The sequence below is a fragment of the Hirundo rustica genome, chromosome 6, assembly GCF_015227805.2.
Source record: "Hirundo rustica isolate bHirRus1 chromosome 6, bHirRus1.pri.v3, whole genome shotgun sequence".
Taxonomy (NCBI): domain Eukaryota; kingdom Metazoa; phylum Chordata; class Aves; order Passeriformes; family Hirundinidae; genus Hirundo; species Hirundo rustica.
Genome location: NC_053455.1, coordinates 59,409,575 through 59,431,715, shown reverse-complemented (window position 1 = coordinate 59,431,715; position 22,141 = coordinate 59,409,575). Strand labels below are relative to the sequence as shown.

At 40.4% G+C, this 22,141-nt stretch overlaps 1 protein-coding gene across 2 annotated transcripts; it reads left to right on the top strand.

The window, feature by feature from the left end:
• The first annotated feature begins 37 nt into the window (after window positions 1-37).
• Window positions 38-20,091, top strand: CTR9 (CTR9 homolog, Paf1/RNA polymerase II complex component). 2 transcript variants are annotated; one of them, XM_058420971.1, is made up of 26 exons: window positions 38-156; window positions 1,920-2,018; window positions 2,799-3,038; window positions 3,389-3,506; window positions 4,069-4,158; window positions 5,522-5,670; window positions 7,946-8,053; window positions 8,548-8,655; window positions 8,776-9,012; window positions 9,743-9,832; window positions 9,936-10,064; window positions 10,169-10,352; window positions 10,949-11,037; window positions 11,304-11,489; window positions 11,668-11,755; window positions 11,988-12,136; window positions 14,138-14,254; window positions 14,420-14,565; window positions 15,966-16,037; window positions 16,861-16,996; window positions 17,425-17,571; window positions 17,988-18,145; window positions 18,447-18,543; window positions 18,858-18,970; window positions 19,205-19,647; window positions 19,832-20,091. In XM_058420971.1, the coding sequence occupies exons 1-25, from the start codon at window positions 112-114 to the stop codon at window positions 19,614-19,616; spliced, it is 3,507 nt and encodes a 1,168-aa protein (XP_058276954.1). In that variant the 5' UTR covers window positions 38-111; the 3' UTR covers window positions 19,617-19,647; window positions 19,832-20,091. The 2 variants fall into 2 exon arrangements, with proteins under 2 accessions (XP_058276954.1, XP_039922224.1); XM_040066290.1 differs by having other exon boundaries at window positions 19,205-20,091.
• The last annotated feature ends 2,050 nt before the right edge of the window (window positions 20,092-22,141 follow it).

Here is a 22,141-nt window from a genome sequence, read left to right as displayed (position 1 = left end):
GCCCGCTCCGCCCCGCTCCCGAGCACGTCCGGGTCGGGCGCGGCCGTGAGGGGAAGTGCGCGCGGCGGCCCCGGCCCGGCGAGCGGCGGCTCCGGCGGCGCTGTCGCCAAGATGTCGCGGGGCTCCATCGAGATCCCTCTGCGGGACACCGACGAGGCGAGTCGAGAGCGGGGAGGGGCAGGGAGAGCGATCCGTGCCGGGGCTCGGGCGGTCGGCGCTGCCGCCCGCGGTGGTTGTGCCCCGGGCTCGGAGCACCCGTGCCGGGGTCTCAGCTGTGTGTCCGGCCACGTTCTCGCCGCTCTTTGGAGTGTCAGGGGTTTTTGGTGTTCCTCAAGCAGGGCAAAGGACCCGATCTGTAAAGTTATCTCACGGCGGGGCTAAAAAACTTGCTTAACTTTCCTTTATTTAAGGTACAATGTCGCAAGCCAAGGTTCATACTTGAAGAGAAGTGTGTGGAAGTTTGCAGCGAGAACAAAGTTTGACGTTAAATCTCTCCATGGCAGATACTAAGTTAATAGCGTAGCTAAGTAAGGTGTTGAAACGTAATGCTTACAGGTTGGAGAATATTCTCTGTGAACATTTGTATTCCTACTCTTCTGTATACACACACATATATCATACGTACACGCATACATCCATCCGTGTACGCACATTCATATATGCACAAATATATACACGGGAACAAATTCCTATATGGCTGCCACTGAGGTTTTTTAAGTCTCGCAAAATTACTTTGTTCTATGGAGTTTACATGTTCAAGGGGTTTTTGTTCTGTGACAGATTTCTGTCTGAGGTGTCAACATGAATTGTGATCTTGTTGTTGCTGTTCAGGCTAGGACTGCTTGGATCCTAAACTTCTAAATTAACCACTAGGGAATTAATAAAATACCCCTCCACTCACCCCTGCTCTTTGTTACTTCCATGTTCATTTGCTTGTGTTGGTAATATCTATTTCTCATTCGCAACTATTTTAGTTGATGGATGAGCGCCATTATCTGTCAAACAGGAGGTGCTATGCAAGACAAACTCAAAAGTAAAATGAGCAAAAGTTAAGCAGAAATATTTTTGCTGGTACTCTAAAGTTCTTGCATAGTCAAAGCTATAAGCCTTTAAAAACTGGATTGCTCTAATTCAGCCTACAGAGGAGTCCCAGCGTTGGTAATCGGGGTAAACAACTGCACTTCTTTCTTGCTGTAAAATGAACTTGTAACACAGATGACTAATTATTAAAGGCAACATGGCTGAGTGAGGTGAACTGATGAGCAGTTAAATTGTGTTCCCAAATATCCCATCTGGGGAGTACCTGTTCCTTTTTCTCAATTTTATAATATCAGAAGATTAGGTCAACATGGGAGATTAGTACTCACAAAACAATGCCTGAATGATGAAAAGTTCTTGTTGTCATTTGCTGGTCATATCTACAGTTGTGAATATTCAGCAATTTAGCTGCTTCAGTAGTCTCCTAGTTTCCTAGGGCGTAAAGATGACTTAACAAAATGTCAGGAATCCAAGTCTTAGGTATTGATTTTCTGGCAGCAGATGACTTGGAAGATTTTGTCTCTGTGCTAGATCTCTGTTATTACCTGTAGGAAAAGTTTCAGAAAGTCAGCAGTGTGCAGTCAAGTTGATTATTAGCTGATCCTGAGCATGAAGTCCATAGTGAAAGAAGTTGAATTAGGATCTCTGCTTATTCTCCCACACTTGTATCCCAAACATTGGTTCGTCTTTTCTCTAAAGAGAGGCCATTGCTTTTGTCTTGTATACAATGTATTATCTCTCCTTTCTTTGTCCATAACCTTGTTTAAACAGAAATAATTATTTATGTTTCGTGCTCTGACGGGTTCAGTTTCCTTTGAGCTCGATGACAGGTGATGTTTTGAATGCTTTGTGAAAAGATGATCTGTGTTGTTTGGTCCTAGGTTATCGAGCTTGACTTCGATCAGTTGCCCGAGGGTGATGAAGTTATAAGTATATTGAAACAGGAACACACCCAGCTGCACATATGGATTGCCCTAGCGGTCAGTATAGATACAAATTGTGTATTTAAATACTGTATTCACTTAATCAAATCATCATTTCCATTTCCATACTGCTATGACCAGGGGTAATTGAGTTCCAAACAGGAACTTTATTTATTCAGTCATTGATTCTGGGCCAGATGTTTCTGATTGATATATGCATATTAGGATTTTAATTTTGTCTCTTTTTCCTGAAACAATGCTTCTTGAGGATTGCTTTTTATGGGTTTTTTTCCCTGTCAATCCATGCTTTTCCTGGTTTGTGCCTTTGATTACGTGCTTCATAAAAAAGGAGGGGCCAGTATCTATACTGTAGAAAGTGTTGTTAAATGTTAAAACATCAGAGAAATTCAAAGAGGAAGACTAGTGGATTCTTCACTTATAAATAGCTCAAATACTCATGTTTTAAGGTGGTGAGGCACTGGCACAGGTTGCCCTTAGAAGCTGTGGATACCCCATCCCTGGAATTGTTCAACGGCAGGTTGGATGGGCCTTTGAGCAACCTGGACTGGTGGAAAGTGTCCCTGCCCATGGCAGGAGGATCAGAACAAGATTATCTTCAAGGTCCCTTCCATTTTAGTCCATTCAATGATTCTAGGACAGAAAAACATTTGGCATTATCAGAATAATGCCTTTCTCTGATGATACCTACACTTATTTCTGCTTTATCCCTACATTCTCAAAAAAAAAAAAAAAAAGAATGTGTGTGACATCTAAAGCATCAATTTAATATGTTACGTACTCACTGGGGTGGCATTGCCTGCCAAAACGGTTTTGTAGCTGGAATACTACAAGCAAGGCAAAACAGAAGACTTCGTGAAGCTGCTGGAAGCTGCTCGCATCGATGGCAACCTGGACTACAGAGACCACGAGAAAGATCAGATGACGTGTCTGGACACTCTGGCAGCCTACTATGTGCAGCAGGCTCGGAAAGAGAAGAACAAAGACAACAAGAAGGAGCTCATCACCCAGGCCACCCTGCTGTACACTATGGCTGACAAGATCATCATGTACGATCAGGTAAAACCGATATCTGATCGAGGAACTGCTTTTGTGAATTAGTGATTGTAAAGAAAACAAGTGTTGGTTCTCCTAAGGGAAGATAGAAACTGCTTATGCTTTAAAAGTCACATGTGAGCAAAAGTTGTATCTGAAATGCGCGTGGTGCCACCGGGAAAAAGTCTCTCTAGCTTGGCACACCCACTTCAGTCAGCTTTGGAGGTTGGGAAGGAAGGATTAGTATTCTCTTGCTTGATAAATGTAGGAGAAATAATTTAATTGTAAAAAGCACTATAGGGCAGTTAATGTTTCACATAGTCTGAACTTCATATTTTACAAAGATAAATGTATTGCAAATTCTTCTTGTCTAGAACCACTTGTTGGGAAGAGCCTGCTTTTGCCTGCTTGAAGGTGATAAGATGGACCAAGCTGATGCACAGTTCCACTTTGTGCTCAACCAGTCTCCGAATAATATTCCTGCCCTACTCGGTACGAGTTTGTGGATATTTGGTCTCTATGGTTGAGTTTTGGGATGAATTATGTGCTTAAGAGGGTGTGTCTAGAGAGAATGCAATCAAGACACACATGGCAGAGACTAATTCAAGTTTGGGAAGTACACAAAGAGCTAGGCAGAATGCAGTGCTAACTGGCGTCTTCTGAGATCCATGGACATACATCCAGTCCGGCTGTTGATGCTTCCCTGACGGTGGCAATGAAGCTGGACGCTGTTAAGGGTGAAGTTACCACTAGGGAGGGCTCAATAGACTGTCACACCTGTAATTTAAGTTCTTTGCTAGTCTTAGTAAGTGTCTTTCCTCTGGGCCAATAAGGAATCAAGTTTCTGCAGAAAGATATGAGAATGTAAATTTAATGTGTTTTCATGTTTGCTTTTTTCATATACTTGACATCATCAAATGTAATAAAAGTTGTCTTCTGAATTTGCTGTTAGTTTTTAACTGTAACTTTTGAAAAAGGGCACAGCGCGAGTTAACCAAATAACACTTGAGCTTCTGGTTTATAATCTTGGTTTTATTCTGGTATGTTCTGACAGGTAAGGCATGCATTTCTTTCAACAAGAAGGATTACAGAGGAGCCCTTGCCTACTACAAGAAAGCACTGCGTACCAATCCGGGCTGCCCAGGTAAGACAGAAAGTATTTGCTACTGGAGGTATTTGCTGTGCTTGCAAACTATCTCAGGTCTTCTTAATTCAAATTCAAAGGGCATTTTTGTGGTTTATATCTGTCAAAAGAACCCCAACACTCATTAGAGGGATTTAGGCATTCACTGACTTGAAGTATTGCTTAATATTTGGAGAAGGAAGTTGTGTTTAGGAAAATACTGGGGGGGGCGGGTTAAGTATTACCTTTTAAAGAGGTATTAGAAAATGGGATTTTGCGTGTAAGAGTAATTAAAGTTGTATGGGGAGGGATGGAACTGTTCAAGGCTCTTGCAGAATTTCTTGCTCTGTAAGCTCTTGGAATAAGGCCTAAGAAATGACATAGCAGTAATGAAACAAGACATGAAAAATAAAATTCTACTTAACAGTGCATGATATGAGTTTTCCTGCTCTTCTATTATTTTCTTTATGCAAAAATCTGGGAAAGTGTTTTTTAATGGCTGTAAAAATGATACGTGGGATTTAGATACGTTAATTCAAGGTATTTACATTAGGATCATAAACACTTGAAAGTAAAAATGATACATGGGATTTAGATACATTAATTCAAGGTATTTATATTAGAATCATAAACACTTGAAATTCTCTTGAGAGATGTGATAGACTTTGCCATAACCTGTCTGAGAAAAGGTTTATTGCAAAGTTGATGTGTGTTCTGTGGTCTGCTTTACCATAAGAATGCTTGCTACAAAAGCCTTACTTTTCAACAAACAGCTTTCCTTTGCTCTCCTTTTTCTAACAGACATGGGTCTGAAACTGCTGTTTAGAAATTCTCTGTTCTCTTAGATCACAAGCAGTCTGAAAGAGCAGTTTGATGTGAATTTTCTGTATTAGTCCATCTGTATTTGGTCATGGAAGTTGAAGGATGATAAACAGCATGTAAATCAGTTGTTCATTTGAGGAGAAATGCCAGCTAACTTGTTTATTCATCTGTGTTTTCTGAAGACCTGCTAGTTTGGGGTGAACTTAACTTGCCTAAGAAATCTCCAGCCCTTCCATCTGGCAAATTTTTAATGCTTTTCTCTATTATTTTTTTAATACATTCCCATAAAAGTAATTTTTTATTTGTTTGGCATTGGAGTCTGTGGGAGATAGATCAGTGTTCTGGGGTTTATGAAGAAATAAAGTCTTACTAATACATTCAGGTTCATTTTGTGGCCAGCCAAGTATGATCTGCTGCCCTGGAAAATTGTTTCATGGCTTTACAGGCTTTAAGGAACAATGAAAAAATTCTGCTTTCACTCCAGGTTGGGAAAAAAAAATAAAAAATAAAAGGCATAAAGCTGAAACTTTGGGATTCTGAGTGGTGTCATGTTGTTCTCTAGCCGAGGTTCGGCTGGGAATGGGCCACTGCTTTGTGAAACTGAACAAGCTGGAAAAAGCCCGCTTGGCCTTCAGCAGGGCTCTGGAGCTGAATTCCAAGTGTGTCGGGGCCTTGGTCGGACTCGCTGTTCTGGAACTCAATAACAAGGAGGTGGGTCTGACTTGGCAGGAATCCATGCCTAGTTTGCTGTCTTTTAGCTAAAAATAAGCAAATTTTTTATCCTTTCAAAGATAATCCGGTTTTGAAATGGGTAGTAACTTTTGTGGTTGAATAATTTTAAGTCTCTGCTACTATTGAATGTGCTACTATAGATATGTGCTTGTGATGTGAGCAGCACATTCTGAATAGTTTCTTTCTGTTAGAAATCTTCAATTCTGTTATTTATAGAGCAGTTGGGTAGACAAAAACAGTGCTAGGTTAACTGTTTCATTTAAAATAATAAAAATCCTTGGCGACATATGTGAAGGAAGGTCAAGATAAAAGACATATTCCCAGGAGGTTAGAAGAAGCTTTTTTAGAAGTTTAGGAGTTAAGAACAAATTTTCTAGCAAGTTTCAAAGTTACATTCAGGCATGCATGCTGCATGGTAAGCCAAAGAGAAGGCAAGAAGAAATTTTAACTGGGCTGATAAAAGTACAATTAAGTGGTGGTCCACCTTTTTAGGTATTGTATCATTAGAAAAATACATGCAAATATAGCTTAGTTGAGATCATAACCCTTAGCATGGATTAACCATCTCAGATATTAGCACTGGAGGGTGAGACCCTTAAGTGTTTTTAGAAAAATAAATATGTGGCTAAAATTGAGTGTGCTGCTTTCTATAGTTCCCTAAAATGATCTTTTTTTAGCACAGAATGTCTGAAAATTTCTTGGTTTACTACTTCGTGGGGAAAAAAAAACCCACCAAAAAACCTGTTAATACTTCCATGAAGAAACTAAAAAATAAAATATGTGGGCATAAGAGGTTTTTTCATAAAACTACAGAGAGAACCAAAAATACTCTGAAGTCAAATTTTAATAAATTCCACAGATGAGAAATTGATGCTATTTGGTATCTATCTCTTTCTTTTCCTGAAGATCTTTTGACTGAAGTCAAGGGATGAGCCCACTCACCTGAAGATTCAAAAAGCTGTGATCAAAAGCTGAGCCACTCAAAGATGTTTTGTGTTCTTTCTGAGAAATGCATCATCTGTGCTTTACTGCAAACTGTTCTCACAACTTTGTAGTAAAAGTTAGTGTCACACTGGAGAGCTGCCACAGGGAAGGGAGAACACTCTGGGAAAAAGATTCTCTCTGAGTATCAAACTAATTGGAATCCTTTTTTTCCCTTGGATGTTTCTAATGTTTCTTCCTCCTAGAAGATGTTACAATGTCAGATCAGGGTTGAGACCACACTGTGCTCTCACTGAGGTCTGTCTGATCTGTTTTTCTGAAATGAAAGCACTTAGAGCTTTGGGACCTCCACCCATCTGCTGGATTTGTTTGAAGTTGGACATGAGACTCAAGTTATTGGAGAACTTGGACAAATGCACAGTGTGATGATAAACCACATTTACCTTTGAAAATGAAGGCAGGAATGGTTCAACATCTCCTTATCCAGGTGTATTGTTATGCTAGGTTTGGAAAGATTGCACCTGTTCAAACTGAAATTGATTTTTTAGCTGCCTTCATGTTACGTTTTAAGCTCTTAAACCTATTCTGTTCAATTAGACAGCTCATCATAATTACAAAGTAAAGCACAGCCATTAGATGATTTCTTGATAGCATTTTTGGTGGTTTTGTTCAGAAATAATTACAGATTAAGCAGACATGCTTATGATAGAGATTTCATGGTTGTCCTGAATAAAGAGCAGTTATTTTATCAGTTGTGGGTTTGAACTTTTAGGTAAGTCTTTAGGGTTCTTTAAGTCTAAAGTTTGTTCAGAAAAGAGGAAGTTGATGCAGTGATATTCCTATGTAAACACCTCAAACTTGTACTGATAACAAGATCTAAAGTTGTTGCTTAGAATTTGAGCATGAAAATATCTTCATTCCTCTGTTGAATTATTTGGGTAAAACATTGAAACCTAAACCAAACAGGCACTGAGGACACTGAACAGTAGGAGGGGCAGAAGGAAGGCTGTCAGGCTGTGAGTGTGACATGTCAAAGGACATCAAGACTAAGTCTTTTGGGATTTTTCGCTTTTTTTTCCCTAGGAAGTCCTGCTCTGCCCTTTTCCATCCCTGTATGGTAGCTTCATTTCCATTTCCCACCTGTATGCTGCAGGAAGAAAAGCCAGTTGCTGAATTTACTTTTTTTTTTTTTTTGGAGCTCGGTATGGTGTTGTCAGAAATCCTGAGCAGCCTAGACTGAAAAATAGTTTTGAAGATGGTAATAGGATACAAATCTTGAGGTCCTGCTGATACCTGTCAATGTTTCATTTAGGCTGATTCCATCAAGAATGGTGTTCAACTCCTCTCTAGGGCTTACACAATTGATCCCAGTAATCCAATGGTGTTGAATCACTTGGCTAATCACTTCTTTTTCAAGAAGGTAAGAGATGGCTGAAATTTTACAGTGAAATGCTTGATAACCTCTGAACAGCAAGAATTCTGGAGTTAGATTCAAACACATTTCATCTGGTGCCTAATATCTGTTAATCTAGATGAACAGGTGAGGGTTTTGGCTTGAATTTTGTCTAAACCTTTCTCAAGAAAACCAAGAAAAGGTACACTTACTTAAATCAAAATCAGCTTTGTGTCCTGAAGGGGTTTTGAGTTTTTGATGTTGGGGATTGGTTTTTTCGGTTGGTTGGGGGCTTTGTTGGTTTGTTTTTCCCCTTCCCCACTCTACCATGCTTTAAAACGTGGAAGAGAGAAAAGAACAGTAACATCTAAAACTAAATCTGTTGTTACTTAGTCAGTGCTGTGACTAAAGCTTTGTTATATTTTCCAGCTGTCCACGTTTAAATCCTAAAATCACTTGACCATAAATAAAGTGAATACTTCCAAATTTAATTCAACTTCCTTGGTTTTTTTTTCTCTCAGGACTATGGCAAAGTGCAACACTTGGCTCTTCATGCTTTCCACAACACAGAAGTGGAAGCAATGCAGGCAGAGAGCTGCTACCAGCTGGCGAGGTCTTTTCACGTGCAGGTAGGGCTGTTTTTAAAAGCCCCCTTTGAGCTCACATTTTAAAAAAGCCTCTGTTAGAAGTTCATGCAAAGGTTGCCTTTAAAACCACTGACTGTTCTTCATTGAATTCCTTTCAATTAGGAAGATTATGATCAAGCTTTCCAGTATTATTACCAGGCCACTCAGTTTGCCTCATCTTCTTTCGTACTTCCGTTTTTTGGATTGGGTCAAATGTACATTTATCGAGGGGACAAAGAGAATGCTTCACAGTGCTTTGAAAAAGTCTTGAAAGCCTATCCTAACAATTATGAGACTATGAAAATCCTTGGATCTCTTTATGCAGCTTCAGAAGACCAAGAGAAACGGGATATTGCAAAGGTGAGTTTTCCTTCCGCCAGCATCAGGTGTTTTACATGCAAGAGGAGAACTTGGAAATATCAGATTGTTCCTTAAGCTTAATAAAACTCAGGGTTAGGTGGCTGTAGATATGGAATATTTCATATGGGCTGTCATGAGGGATCTTCCTGTCTGCGAAGAGTCACAACTTCTGGACAGAACTGACACTACACTGGGCTCTGGGTAAAGCATGTCCAGGAATTTAGAGAAGCCCCAGCCTCATGTCTCTATTTGGTACATGAAAAGGGCAGAATTCTTTCCATATATATATAAAATCTCTAATTATGAGAAGTTAGCTCGTGATTTCCTGAAGACAGCAAATGAGCTGGTGATTTCCAGAAAGCTCTTGGCTTGGCTTGGCTTGGCTTATCTGGAAGGACAGTGATGCTTTTTTTTGAATGAAAGGTATTTTAAATCTAATGTTGGGTAGATAAATGCAAGAAATATTAGACATTTCTCTAGCTTTTCATGTTGGTGTAATAGCCTTTGCTGCTCTAAGACTTGAAGCAGGTGTTCTGTTCTGCAGAAGAACAGAATAACGAAGGAAGAAAACCAATGCAGATTTATTACTGTGCAGATGTTTAGGATGTTTGCTTTTGCAGTATGGTGTATCTTTCTAGTGTTAAGGTTAATGCCTTCACTCTTTATTTCCATTTTTTTAAGCAGGCTGTGTATCATTGAAGTGGCATAATTATCTTCTGCTGTTTTTCAGGGGCATTTAAAGAAAGTCACAGAACAATATCCTGATGATGTGGAGGCATGGATTGAGCTAGCCCAAATTCTAGAACAGACTGATATACAGGTATTACTAATACACGCTTGGTGAATTGTGTGTGTGCTTTTCATAAGAGCACGTGGAGCTCGTTCTCTTCTTTCTTTCATCCACTTTCTGTTCCTTTCCAAAGGGTGCTCTGTCAGCCTATGGAACAGCCACACGCATTCTGCAGGAGAAAGTACAGGCTGATGTCCCTCCAGAGATCCTGAATAATGTGGGTGCCCTGCACTTCAGGCTGGGAAACCTGGGAGAAGCAAAGGTGTGCAGTTGCTCTCAGTTTGAATGGTGTTTCTGGATCACACAGAGGTTTTTCTTGGAGGATGTTCTGGAGCGATTCATTCCTCTTTCCTTCCTGTACTTCAGAAATATTTCTTGGCGTCGCTGGATCGTGCGAAAGCAGAGGCTGAGCATGATGAGCATTACTACAATGCCATCTCTGTGACAACATCCTACAACCTCGCCAGGCTCTACGAGGCCATGTGTGAATTTCACGAAGCGGAAAAGCTCTATAAAAACATCTTGAGAGAACATCCGAATTACGTTGACTGTAAGAAACATTTGGTATTTCGATTCTAATTATACGCTCATCTTTATGATATCAAAAATCTTCTGGTTGGCAGTGCCTTCTGCTCTCCTTATGTCTGCTTTGTTCCCTTGTTTTTACAGTAGTTTTGGGGCTGGCCTGTACTATTTGCCACAAGCTGCAGCACACATCGTGCCCCAGCCTCGTCTGTAGCCTTTTCCCTGCTTGTTTTCCATTGTCACCTGTGGATCCCCTTCCCAAAGCTTGTGGAGATTGCAGAGATATTTAAAGTGGAGGGAGGAGAATTACGTAACTGATGGATCCTTGTTTCTTTGAGGTTTTTCAGTTGTCTTTAACTTAGGAAGCCAATTTAACACATTTACAATACTTTTAACTACTCAAAACCTGCAGTTTTTGTATGGCCACTGTGGGTGCAAGTTCCTGTTCACGTCATATTTCATGTTGGGAGTAGAATATGAAGGGTGTCTTTGTGTTTGCTGTCCCTAGCTGATCAAGAGAAAGATTCCTTTTGAAATTCACGCGTGGAAAATAGTTTCATTGTTCAAGATGACTTTAACCTGTTCCCTGATTCTCATTTTATTTTCTATTTTTATTCTTAGGCTACTTGCGCTTGGGAGCTATGGCCAGGGATAAAGGGAATTTTTATGAGGCTTCTGATTGGTTTAAAGAAGCTCTGCAAATAAATCAGGTTTGTAACCCTCTAAGCATTTAACATGAAAACACTCCAAATAGTAAGTTAACTTAAAATTTAATTTTCCTCTTTTTGTCTTTTTATTTTGTTTGGTCACATAAACTAGAGGAAGAAGAGAGAGCTGCTAGATCTGCTCTCTGTGTTTTGTTTGGGGTTCTTTTGAATATGGAATTACGTTTAAGAAGAGTAACACTTTACTCTGGGAAAAGAACCCTTGCAAAGGAACAGAGTGCTTTTGTAACTTTGAGTGAATTTTTCTTTAGGACCATCCAGATGCCTGGTCTCTGATTGGCAATCTTCATTTGGCTAAACAAGAGTGGGGTCCAGGACAGAAGAAATTTGAAAGGATATTGAAGCAGCCCTCCACACAAAATGATACTTATTCCATGCTGGCTCTTGGCAACGTCTGGTTGCAGACTCTCCATCAACCCACAAGAGACAGAGAAAAGGTAATGGGCATCTCTCTGCCCTCTGTGGGGGTTTGTTTGTTTTTTTTGTACGTTGTTAGCTGTTCAGAGCCTCTTCTTGATGTCTGTTTGGCATCTTCTAGTCCATAAAACCTCTGGGTAGATCTTTTAATACCCCACTGTAGAAGTGAGTGATGAATTGGGGCATTTCTTTCTGCAGGAGAAACGTCACCAAGACCGTGCATTAGCCATCTACAAGCAAGTCCTCAGAAATGACCCAAAGAATTTGTATGCTGCTAATGGCATAGGTGAATATCAGACTCTAGTTTTCCTTCAGAGGTGATCATATTCTTAAGTTTCCTGCTTTACTAGAGAATTGTTTTTTCGGGGCCTGAGCACTGTAGAGTGGAAGCCCAGGAAATGGCAGCTATGTCAGTTTTTGAAGGGGCACTTTACTGAGGCAGTACTGAATTTTCTGTGCTAGGAGTGCACAGTGCCTGAACCTGGAAGCTCACCTTGTCCATATTCCTCTCCCCTCAGGTGCTGTCCTGGCACATAAAGGATATTTCCGTGAAGCTCGTGATGTTTTTGCCCAAGTGAGAGAGGCCACAGCAGATATCAGCGATGTGTGGCTCAATTTGGCACATATCTACGTGGAGCAGAAGCAGTACATCAGTGCAGTGCAGATGGTAACAGCTCCACCTTGAACTACCTCCTGCCTTGGCTTAAATGGCTTCTAGATGTCTCCCTGTTGTCAGGGCAGCTGGGAAAGTTTCTGAGCAGTGTTTTAGCAAGTTCTGGGCCTATTTCTGTTGGCTGTCAAGTCTAGGTTTAGTAGCAGACTGCCAAATGTGGGCATGGGGTGACAAAGCACCTATCAACTCTTACATTTTTTGGTAGCAGGGTTAGAATTTTGGTTGTGGAATAAATTATAAGTCAGAGGGGTTTCAATCAGTGTAGTTACTGTATGTGATTTGCATTCAGACGTTTCCAAAGTAAGTAAATACAATTTGCTGCTGGGATTTTCTTTTAAATAGTAACAAAATTTTTGTTCTTTTACGTGACCAAATGAATACTTTAAGAGTTGTCTTAAAAGCTGACTGGGCTGTAATTTCATGCACCACAGTTCAAATCACAAAATAATTCATGTTGGAGGAAATCTGTTGAGGTCAACTAGTTTGACCTGACCTCCCAAGCAAGTAAATGTTCAAGTGTTCAACCTATTCTGAGTAACTTGACTCAATTAGCTGATGAAAAGCATACAAATGAGCTTAAAAACACAGCATATGCTGGACAGGACAGAAGCTAAGAACAGACCTGCGTCATTTAAGTTGAGGCTCAAAAGGGCCTCAAAAAGCTTTTTGTGGTGCTTAATAAAGTGTTGCTGGGCCTCTCTTATATGATCAGGAGCTCAGTAGTCACTGTCCTCCAGTGAATTATTGTTAGCAAGCTTTGGCAACACAGTCACATTCACTCTGTTGTGCTTGGATGGGGTCTGTTGTTTTTTTAGCACTTTGTCTGTTTTTATTGACAAAAAGCCTGATGGAAATCTCATTTTAGCAATTGTTTTAGCGGGGAATTACAGTGGGGAAGTGGGTATCACTTTCACCTATCAATTTGGGAGAAAAAATATTTTACTCATTTGCTAAGTTATTTAAGAAAAGTTGTTATTAGAATGTGTTTATTTACTGGAGTGTTTTATTGTTCCCTGGGTTCTGCTATGCAGTCACAGTGTGAAATACATGATATTGGACTCAAAGGGAGACAAATTGAATTTACTAGCCCAGCTTACTGCAGCCACAATAATTATCCTACTGAGTTCTCTACCCTAAAGCATACAAATCTGAGGCAGGCTTGAACTAAACACAAAATCTCTGATGCTGAAGGTGAGTGAAAACTGGATGCTCACAACACAGTGAGATCCAAGAATAACAACCTCAGGTGTTACAGTTCAGGGCAGTTTTTCTGTATTAAAACAGAAAAAAACTTGCTATTTTGGAGGCTTTGAGAGGGTGAAGGGTTCCTTGAGAAAAGAGTATGTCAAACAGAAGGTGCTTTTTACTGAAAATTATAAAGTTTGGTATCTTTTAAGTCTCTAATTCTAGACCCACAAAATTTATAGTAACAAGTCATCTTTTACACTTCAGAGTAACTGATAATCCCTTGGCATGGCCAAGTTCCTCTGCTGGGTGGACAGAACAAACTTGAGTTATCTGGAAAGTCTGGATTATTTTTTTTAACTAATTAATCAGACATACAGAATTACTATATTAGATTTATTTCAATTGGTAAAATACTAGATATGAATAAAGAAAATAGATAGTTTATTTCCCACCCCCCCCCCTTACTGTGGAGAATATTTGAGTGGTCTTAAAATTGATCATGTTGGTTGGACTTTGTTGCAGTAAATGATGTTTTAAAAAGTATTATTTTGTATTTAAGACATACAGAGCCTTCTGGGCTGCAGCCAGATTTTAGAAATAAGCAGGTACTTGCTATGGAATAGGAGAGAGAACGTTCTGATCAGTGAAAAGATGGCACCCATGTAGCATAACACACTTCTTTAAAAAACAAAAGCCATATTAGCAGAATGCTTTGTAGGAATAGAAACATTTGCTGGAGTTAGCTAACCAAAATAACAAACCACTGTTGCCTCTTACTTTGATTTGTTTTTTTTCCTTTTATTTCAGTATGAAAACTGCCTCAGAAAGTTCTATAAGCATCAAAACACTGAAGTGTTGTTATATTTGGCCCGGGCACTGTTTAAATGTGGCAAGTTGCAGGAATGCAAACAAACTTTGTTAAAGGTATGGATCTAGAACATCATGGATCACAGAACAAAATTACTGTTAGCTGATGTGTGTGTTTCTTTAAATTTGGCAGTCTGGGGTTGAAATGATGGTGTTTGTTCTCTGCGTGTCATTTCTGTATCACGTTGTAGCTTATCTTAAAAACATGGGGGTTTTTTCCAGGCCAGGCATGTGGCTCCAAGTGATACAGTCCTCATGTTTAATGTGGCTTTAGTGCTGCAAAGACTTGCTACCTCTGTCCTGAAAGATGAAAAAAGCAATCTGAAGGAAGTGCTTAATGCTGTGAAAGAACTGGAGCTCGCCCACAGGTAAAGATCATTTGTTTCTTAATCATTATAATCTGTTTGGTTGTCCCCTTACAGTATACTTGCAGTCTTGAGCACAAATCTGGTTAGAAGAGTAATCATCTTTTGCAAAGCACTGTGTAATTCTAGAGTTTCTAGTAGGAAAACAAAAGATTGGGCCTGACAAAACTGTGTGTTCAGATTTTGTTCCAGAACCAGTTTTGTTTGACCAGGTGCCAGTATGTGTTTCTCGAAGAGTTTTGTTATTGCTGTGACTGAGATGCTCTTCTTCCCAGAAATGCACTGTTGAAAAGATGTTGACAATTATTCTCCAACTTGAATACTATTTTATAACTCCTTTTAAAGCAAACTATAAGGCTTAAAAGCAAATTTGTTTATCTTACATAAGCATAATTAATGACTGGACATCCCTTAAAACTAATTTCGCCCTCCTTTTGGCGAGTAAAGCCCAAGTACTGTCACGGTTTTAAGAACAGAAGTGGTTTCTTAAGTGCATTTGAGATATTTTAGTTCTGTTTAAAAAACAATAATGAAAGATTTTGTGCAGACGCCAGTGTGATTAATTTGATCCAGTTGTCACCATTCTTAACAGAGCTTTCAACCATTTATCCTCCTCCTAGGTGTAGCCGGTGCATGATTTGTGCATTCCTAGCTCTGCTGTTGAGGATAAAAGCTCCAACTTAATGAGAAGCTTGTTATTAGTTGTCTTGAAGAAGTTGCATGAATTCATTTTTGCCCAATGAACTAAAACTGTTGGAAAATACTCTCTGTACCTCAAGCAAGGAATTATTGTATTCGTATACCCAAGAATTTGAGTCCAGCACAAAAACACTTCGTTTGAAATGTGCCTGAGGGTTTAGGGGAAGAAACTGTGGCAATCTTGAAAGTTAGAAGTAATTTTCTTTTAAATTGGAGAAACTTTCCAAAGCACTGATCATCATAGCTTACTGATCTCCTTGGAAGTTCGTTGTATTCTCAAGGGCCTGTCCACTCGGTCAGGGAGGCGGTTCTGAAAGGATTTTTGAAAATCAAATTTTCCTTGCTTCTCCTGTGCTGAATTCAAGCATGTAATCGGTGACAAATATGGAATCAGTCTGTTGGGGTCAGCAATGTACTTGCTGGTAGGAGCCAGCAAATGAAATCTTAGAACTCTCTTTAGAATTTTTCCTCTCCAGAGTGATTTTAGAATGCTTTAAATTTGGAGATTCTAAATGCACTTTTTAACTGTTAAGAGGTGCCAAATTAAAAGGTGTTGGCACAGAGGAAATTGGTGAGATTTCCTCATCTGTTTAGTTTTACAGGTTTGTAATTCAGGACTAAATGCTTTGTTTGAAGGCAAAATTGCAATAAAAATGTAAGTAATCCTGTATTTGCTTACTTTGGCTTCTTGTGATTTCCTCCAGGTACTTCAGTTACTTGAGTAAAGTAGGTGATAAGATGAGATTTGACTTGGCACTTGCTGCTACAGAAGCCAGGTAAAAAACAAACAAACAAACAAAACAAAACAACCCACAAACAAATCCTTCATTCAGATTCTAAGTGGAATATGTTTGTCCTGTTTGGGTTTTTTTTTGTATTAAAACTAGATTCCAAAATTTCACCTGTCAGTTTGTTAGAACAGTGGAAATACGAATGCAGGGTCACTCTCTACTTTTATTTCATTCTTATCCTGTGTTTCACTTCTGCACATTCCTGTAAGATTTCCATAGCCCCATACAAATACCAGGTGTTGGCCATCCTGTACATCCGAGTTGATATCTTAGGAGCACTTTGTGCAGAGAAGGAAATTTCACTATTAAAAGAAATATCATTTTGGCATCAGCTAAGAGGGTTTTGAAAGCACCTTGCTTTAGTGTTTCATGTGACTTGGACACTTTATGCAACCTTAACTCTCACACTATTGGGTTTTTTAAGCTTGAATTCTGCCCTAACTTTCCCATTAGGTTTGTTAGGTTGTTGTGATTAAATACGATCTCTTATTGCCTGTACTTCTGAAGCTCTCCAAATTGGTTGGCACGATTCCTTTTATGTTCATGTGTGGGTTTTCTGTATATGAATTGGCTAAGTTTGAAGTGTGAAGCAATATGTTCTGAAATGATACACTGGAAGGTAAATTAGCTTACTAAAAATGCTTTCATTTACTCAAAAATCTACGCTGCTCTTCTTCACGCTATTTCAAGTAGCTGTTTTCTTAGTTCACTGGGGATATGAACGTAATGTTGTGATGCAGGCACTTTATAAAAGCGTTTCTTTTTGTGTTTGCCACCTTGCCTTACCTGAGAACCTTGGATTTTGCAGGCAATGCTCCGACTTACTGAGCCAGGCCCAGTATCACGTGGCTCGGGCGCGCAAGCAGGATGAGGAGGAGAGGGAGCTGCGTGCCAAGCAGGAGCAGGAGAAGGAGCTGCTTCGCCAGAAACTGCTGAAAGAACAGGTTTCATTCCACTAAACGCTGTATATTGCATTTTATAAGGGCACACATTAACAATATGTGTGCTCCTGCTGCTCTAGGGTGGTACCTAGTAGCTGTTTTCCTTAGTCATAATAAGTGTTAGGTGAAAATATTACAGCTGACAAGTGATGCTCTTTTTTCCCCATAGCCTCAGTTGTATTTATTTAATAGTACAATGAAAATAAAGTAGATGTGCCAGGAGTTCTGCCATCAGCCCTATTCTACCATGGGCTTTTTTGTAGAAAACTTTTTGTAAAAAGCTTTTTTTTATTTCCTATGTGCACCTTCTGCTGTGACACAGAGCATCAAAAAGCAATTTTCCAGTCTCCTGACAGCAAATCATTTCTGCTATTATAATCACTGTGGTGGTGCAAACACAATGGTAATGGTTTGCTTCCTTGGTGTTTCAGGAAGAGAAGCGCCTGAGAGAAAAAGAAGAGCAGAAGAAACTTCTGGAACAAAGAGCTCAATATGTGGAGAAGACCAAGAACATTCTAATGTTCACTGGTGAAGTAGAAGGATCAAAGGAGAAAAAACGTGGTGGCGGTGGAGGCAGGGTAGAACAGAATTTTTTTTTTTTTTTTTTAAACCTCCTTAATTTTCTCCTTTTGATCCATGGTCTTTTGCAGGAGCACAGGTTTTTAATTTCAGGCTCCTAGGCTTTACCGAGTAAAATTGCACAGGTTTAATACTGAAGTGTCAAAACTGGAAGCTAATGCTTAAAAGTTATGAGCGTGGTGGCATCACTAAAATGTGTTCAATTGTTAAAATAATGGAAGATTATCTTATGTGCCAGTTCAGAATCAGTTTCTAAATGATACCCATCTTGTGCCAGCTTTGCCATAGGCTCTAGAAGGTCTGTATTTTCATCTCTTCCAGAACATGTTCAGCTAAATTTCCATTTTGAAGCGTTTCCTGGTAGCTTTGCAACTGGGATGTGAACAATAGGTTGTGTTGCCTGTGTTTCTTGCAGCGTTCCAAAAAAGGAGCAGGGGAGTTTGATGAGTTTGTCAATGATGACAGTGATGAAGATCTGCCCATCTCTAGAAAGAAAAAGAAGAGGAAGGGCAGTGGCAGTGAACAGGATGGGGAAGAAGAGGAGGGTGAGAGAAAGAAGAAGAAGAGGAGGAGGTAGATGATACTTTAATTAATTAATGACAAACTAGTATTAGACTTCTCTGAGTAGTATTAGGTCTTTTAAGTAAATTCTCCACAGTCTTTTGTAACAATTTTAAAACAAACTCTTACCGAGAGGTCACATGGTTACTTTTTGCTTACACATTACGCATTATAAGCCTTAAACAACCACTTCAGAAGAAGTGGGAGTAACACTTGATGAGCTGGACATTTCCTAAGACTGGTATTTTTGTATGTTTTAGGGGTTTTTTGCAATATTATGCTTTATGCCATATAAAATGTGTTTCTGTTCAAGACCCCAGAAGGCAGAAGAGGGGAGTGATGATGAAGAACACGAAAATGGCCCGCGGCCTAAAAAGCGACGTCCACCCAAAGCGGAGAAGAAGAAGGCCGTAAGTTGAACCCTGAATAACTGCATCACTCTCTAAATATGCATTTGGAGTTCAGCATTTCCCTGGTCGAGAGAGATTTATTAGTGTTGAAAATTACAGCAAAACCTCTTGGAAGCGAAGAGGCCTTAGAGCTTATTTCTTACCCTTGTCCCCTGTTGCTATTGCTGCTTCAAGGATGAAAAGGATATTTCCAAAGCCATCTAGAATTAAGTGATAGTAAATGGAAAATTTTTAAAAGTGTATTTCTGAATGTATTTCTACGTTTGGGCCCTGTGCCACATGAACAAGCGGCCTTTTGTTTTCCCCTTCTACAGCCCAAACCAGAGCGTCTGCCTCCTTCAATGAAAGGAAAGATCAAATCAAAAGCCATCATTTCGTCAAGTGACGATTCTTCTGATGAGGACAAACTCAAAATTGCTGATGATGGGTAAGAACCTTAATTAACTTTGTATGAACTTAGACTTTCAGCGAGAAGAGAAAATGCAGGGTTAATGAAATAATGCAAAGATAATGGGAAATTTGTCGTCGTACTCGCAACGTCCTTTCCCAGTGCAAATTAATTCCGCTCCTTCTTCTAACACCGGCATTACCCAAATGCTGGTGCCTGTGGCTTTATTTATCAGCTGAAGGGAGCACCTCTTAAGACCATTTTTCCCCGCAGGCACGCTAGAAACAGCAACAGTGATTCCGAGGACGGGGAGCAGCAGCGCAGCAAGCGCGTTGTTTCCGACAGCGATTCCGATAACAGGAACAAGTCCGGCAGCGAGGCGGGCAGTCCCCGCAGGTCCAGCGCCCGCGCCTCCGAGGAGGAATCTGACAGCGACGCGTCCCCGAGGAAGAGGCGGCGCTCGGAGTCGGAGCAGTCGGACAACGAGTCCGTGCAGTCGGGCAGGAGCCGCGGCTCCGGCGGCTCCGAGAACGAATCGCGCCCGGCTTCGCGCAGCGCCGAGTCCGACAGGGACTCCGAGAGAGGCTCTGACCGCGAGGGCTCTGCCAGAGCTTCCGGGAACGAGTCTGAAGCCGAGGCGTCCAACGAGGAGGGCTCGGAAGGGGGCTCGGATGACAGCGACTAGAGCCGAGTTACAGATCGTCTTTTAAAAAAACGTTCGTGTAAATATGTCTCAGTTGTAGGGAGATGGGATTTTTATATTTCGGAACTGCCGTTTAAAGAACCTTAATGTTGTAGGAAGCTGTCGTGAGAGACCTTCTCGTGATTCTTTCTGTTAGTTACTGATGGATGTTTCTCTGAGTTGGCTTACGGTGTGTTTTTAATTTGAAACCGCTGTAGGTGCACAGAATCCCTGTCCTGTATTCAGCGCACCGAGGATGGAAAGCGTGTAAAAACTATGGAACATAAAATCTCCTTAGGTGGTTCGGTGTGGCCAAAACTTTGTTCTGTGATTGTACATGCATAGATGGATCTTAAAATTCTACCAGATGGGACAAAGAGCTGTGGATATTTATCTTTTTCCTCACTCGGAGTACAGGTCAGTAGGGAGGTTTTTCTTACTTTCTGTTAAAGAATAAATGTGTCATGATGCAACTCTCTTATGTTTTCAAGAGTTTGTTCTTTCGCTTCTGTTTTTGTGTTAAATCAGTCAAAAAGATTCAGATCTTAGAGAAGTTTTATAAACTAGGGATGGAGATGTAGATGAAATATTTGAATTGGCTGGTAAAGACATTTGGGAGAACTCTGTATTACTTGAGAAAGGTAAAGCTGCAAGTGTCACAATAAAATGTTCTTGCTTATTTGCTTGGAGTGATTCATTTTACTCCTTAGGAGGTATAAGCAGAATACCCAAAAATGCTGATTTTGACCATGGAATCTGCTTGGAGGAGGTGGTCTTTACTGTATTGTAAGTACATGGCTTTGGGAACTAAGTCCTTTCACATACTGTGTTCAGGAATAACAATGAATGTAGACTAAATCTAATTTCTCTCAGTGGTTCTGAAAAAAACCCAGTATTTTGTACCAGTCCAAGGAAATATTTTTCTTTTTTCGTTGGCCATTAAGTCCTGTGTCAAGCATTTGCTAAGAGAAGATTCTGTAGGTCTGGACAGTGTATTGCTGCCAGTTCTAATAGGCTGTATGGCCTAAATGCGTTGCCTTGTTTTTAGGAGGCCTGGAGTGTCACTACTGATAGTTCACTTGAGGCATTGAGTGAAAGTGAAGTTTCCCATGCTGCTATTTCTGGTTTGCTGTGAGCATGAGCTGTTCTCGTTGTGGATGGGTTTGCTCATGTGTTTGTGAGCTCTTGGTAACCATAGCACACAGCAGAACATAGAACACTCAAGATGTTTCTCTGTGCCTCAGTTTGGTATCAAGTTTCTATGTGTGGCCTTACCTAAAGCTCAGCATCAGAGTAGAAGAACAACCCTCATGTTTGTTGGGTCAGAGCAAAGCTGAATCATGACCCAGAACCACAGGGAAGCAAGTGGACAGCTGAGGTGGGAATGCTTGACGTCACTTGGCTTCATTTCCGAGGCTGTGGAGAAGTGTGAGGAAATTGGTGCAACCAAGGAAAACTGATACACGAAAGGTGAAACAGAGTAGGGACGGCAGTGGCAGGCATGAGAGTAGCCAGCTCCTAACAACAGGAAGGAAAAAGATGTACAGTGCTTACTGTGGGATCTTAGAAACTTACCTCTGCATCAAATACACCTCTGTCACGTTACCTATTGTGTTTTCCTTTGAAAAGTCTGAAGGTCTCGTTTGCCACTGTATGTACAGAAAATAAATCTTGCATAGGCAAAAGTTAGCTCTAGATGAAGAAGCGTTGAGTGGGTCTTCAGACCTAGCATCCAGCTGGAGAGAAATGCTTTCAGTAAGTGTAAAATAGCAGGGGTTTTCAGACATGGCTTAATGTGAGAGGGATTTTTTGTGCTCTCCACAGAAAGCAGTTGTGTAAGAAGAGGTTATGACTTAGCACAGCTTGAGCTGTGTGATGTACAGGAGGCCAATCAACAGGGACAGAAAGGGAACAAGGGATGCTTTCGCTTTGCTATTCCTCTGCTTTTATGGAGCAAAAGAGGAATCAAAAACCCACCAAAAACCAGAAGTCAGATTTTCTTTTTTCTTCCCTTTGAGGAGGAGAGTTAATGCAGTTACTGGGAGCCTTAAGGTTATATAAAAAGTCACGCGTTGCTGTAGCTGGAGAGGAAGCTGTGTTTTAGTTTGATTCATATTTTGTAATGCTTGTTTTTTTGAAAGTGCTGTGGTGGAATAACATTGCCGTAATTCTCTCTTGGCAGCATTCCTTGCCTTCTGAAGTAGGTGGTTGGCTTGCAGCTATTAAATTCCTTTATTTTTAGCAGTAATCTATTCCTGGATAAAATACAGCAAGTCAGAAGTGTAACACAGCCTTGCTAGAGAAGTGATTTGTTTCTAGTTTTGCATCCACGGTTGTGGATTGCATCCGTCCGATCCGCAGTTCCGTGGCTGTGGGAAGGGAGCTCCATTGCAGCTCAGCACTTTGCTGTCCTCACATGTGAGCAGCATGTAATCTCCAGAACACAAGAGGAAAGAGGCATGTAGAATTTGCTTTCATTCCTGAAATTTGTAGATTTGGCCTTTCACAGAACATTTCGAATGTAACTT

Coding starts and splice junctions, on each gene's coding strand:
- CTR9 (XM_058420971.1), top strand. CDS start 112: ATGTCGCGGGGCTCCATCGAGATCCCTCTGCGGGACACCGACGAG. Junction 8,656..8,775: donor CGAGGTCTTTTCACGTGCAG/GTAGGGCTGTTT, acceptor CCTTTCAATTAG/GAAGATTATGATCAAGCTTT. Junction 12,137..14,137: donor ACATCAGTGCAGTGCAGATG/GTAACAGCTCCA, acceptor CTTTTATTTCAG/TATGAAAACTGCCTCAGAAA.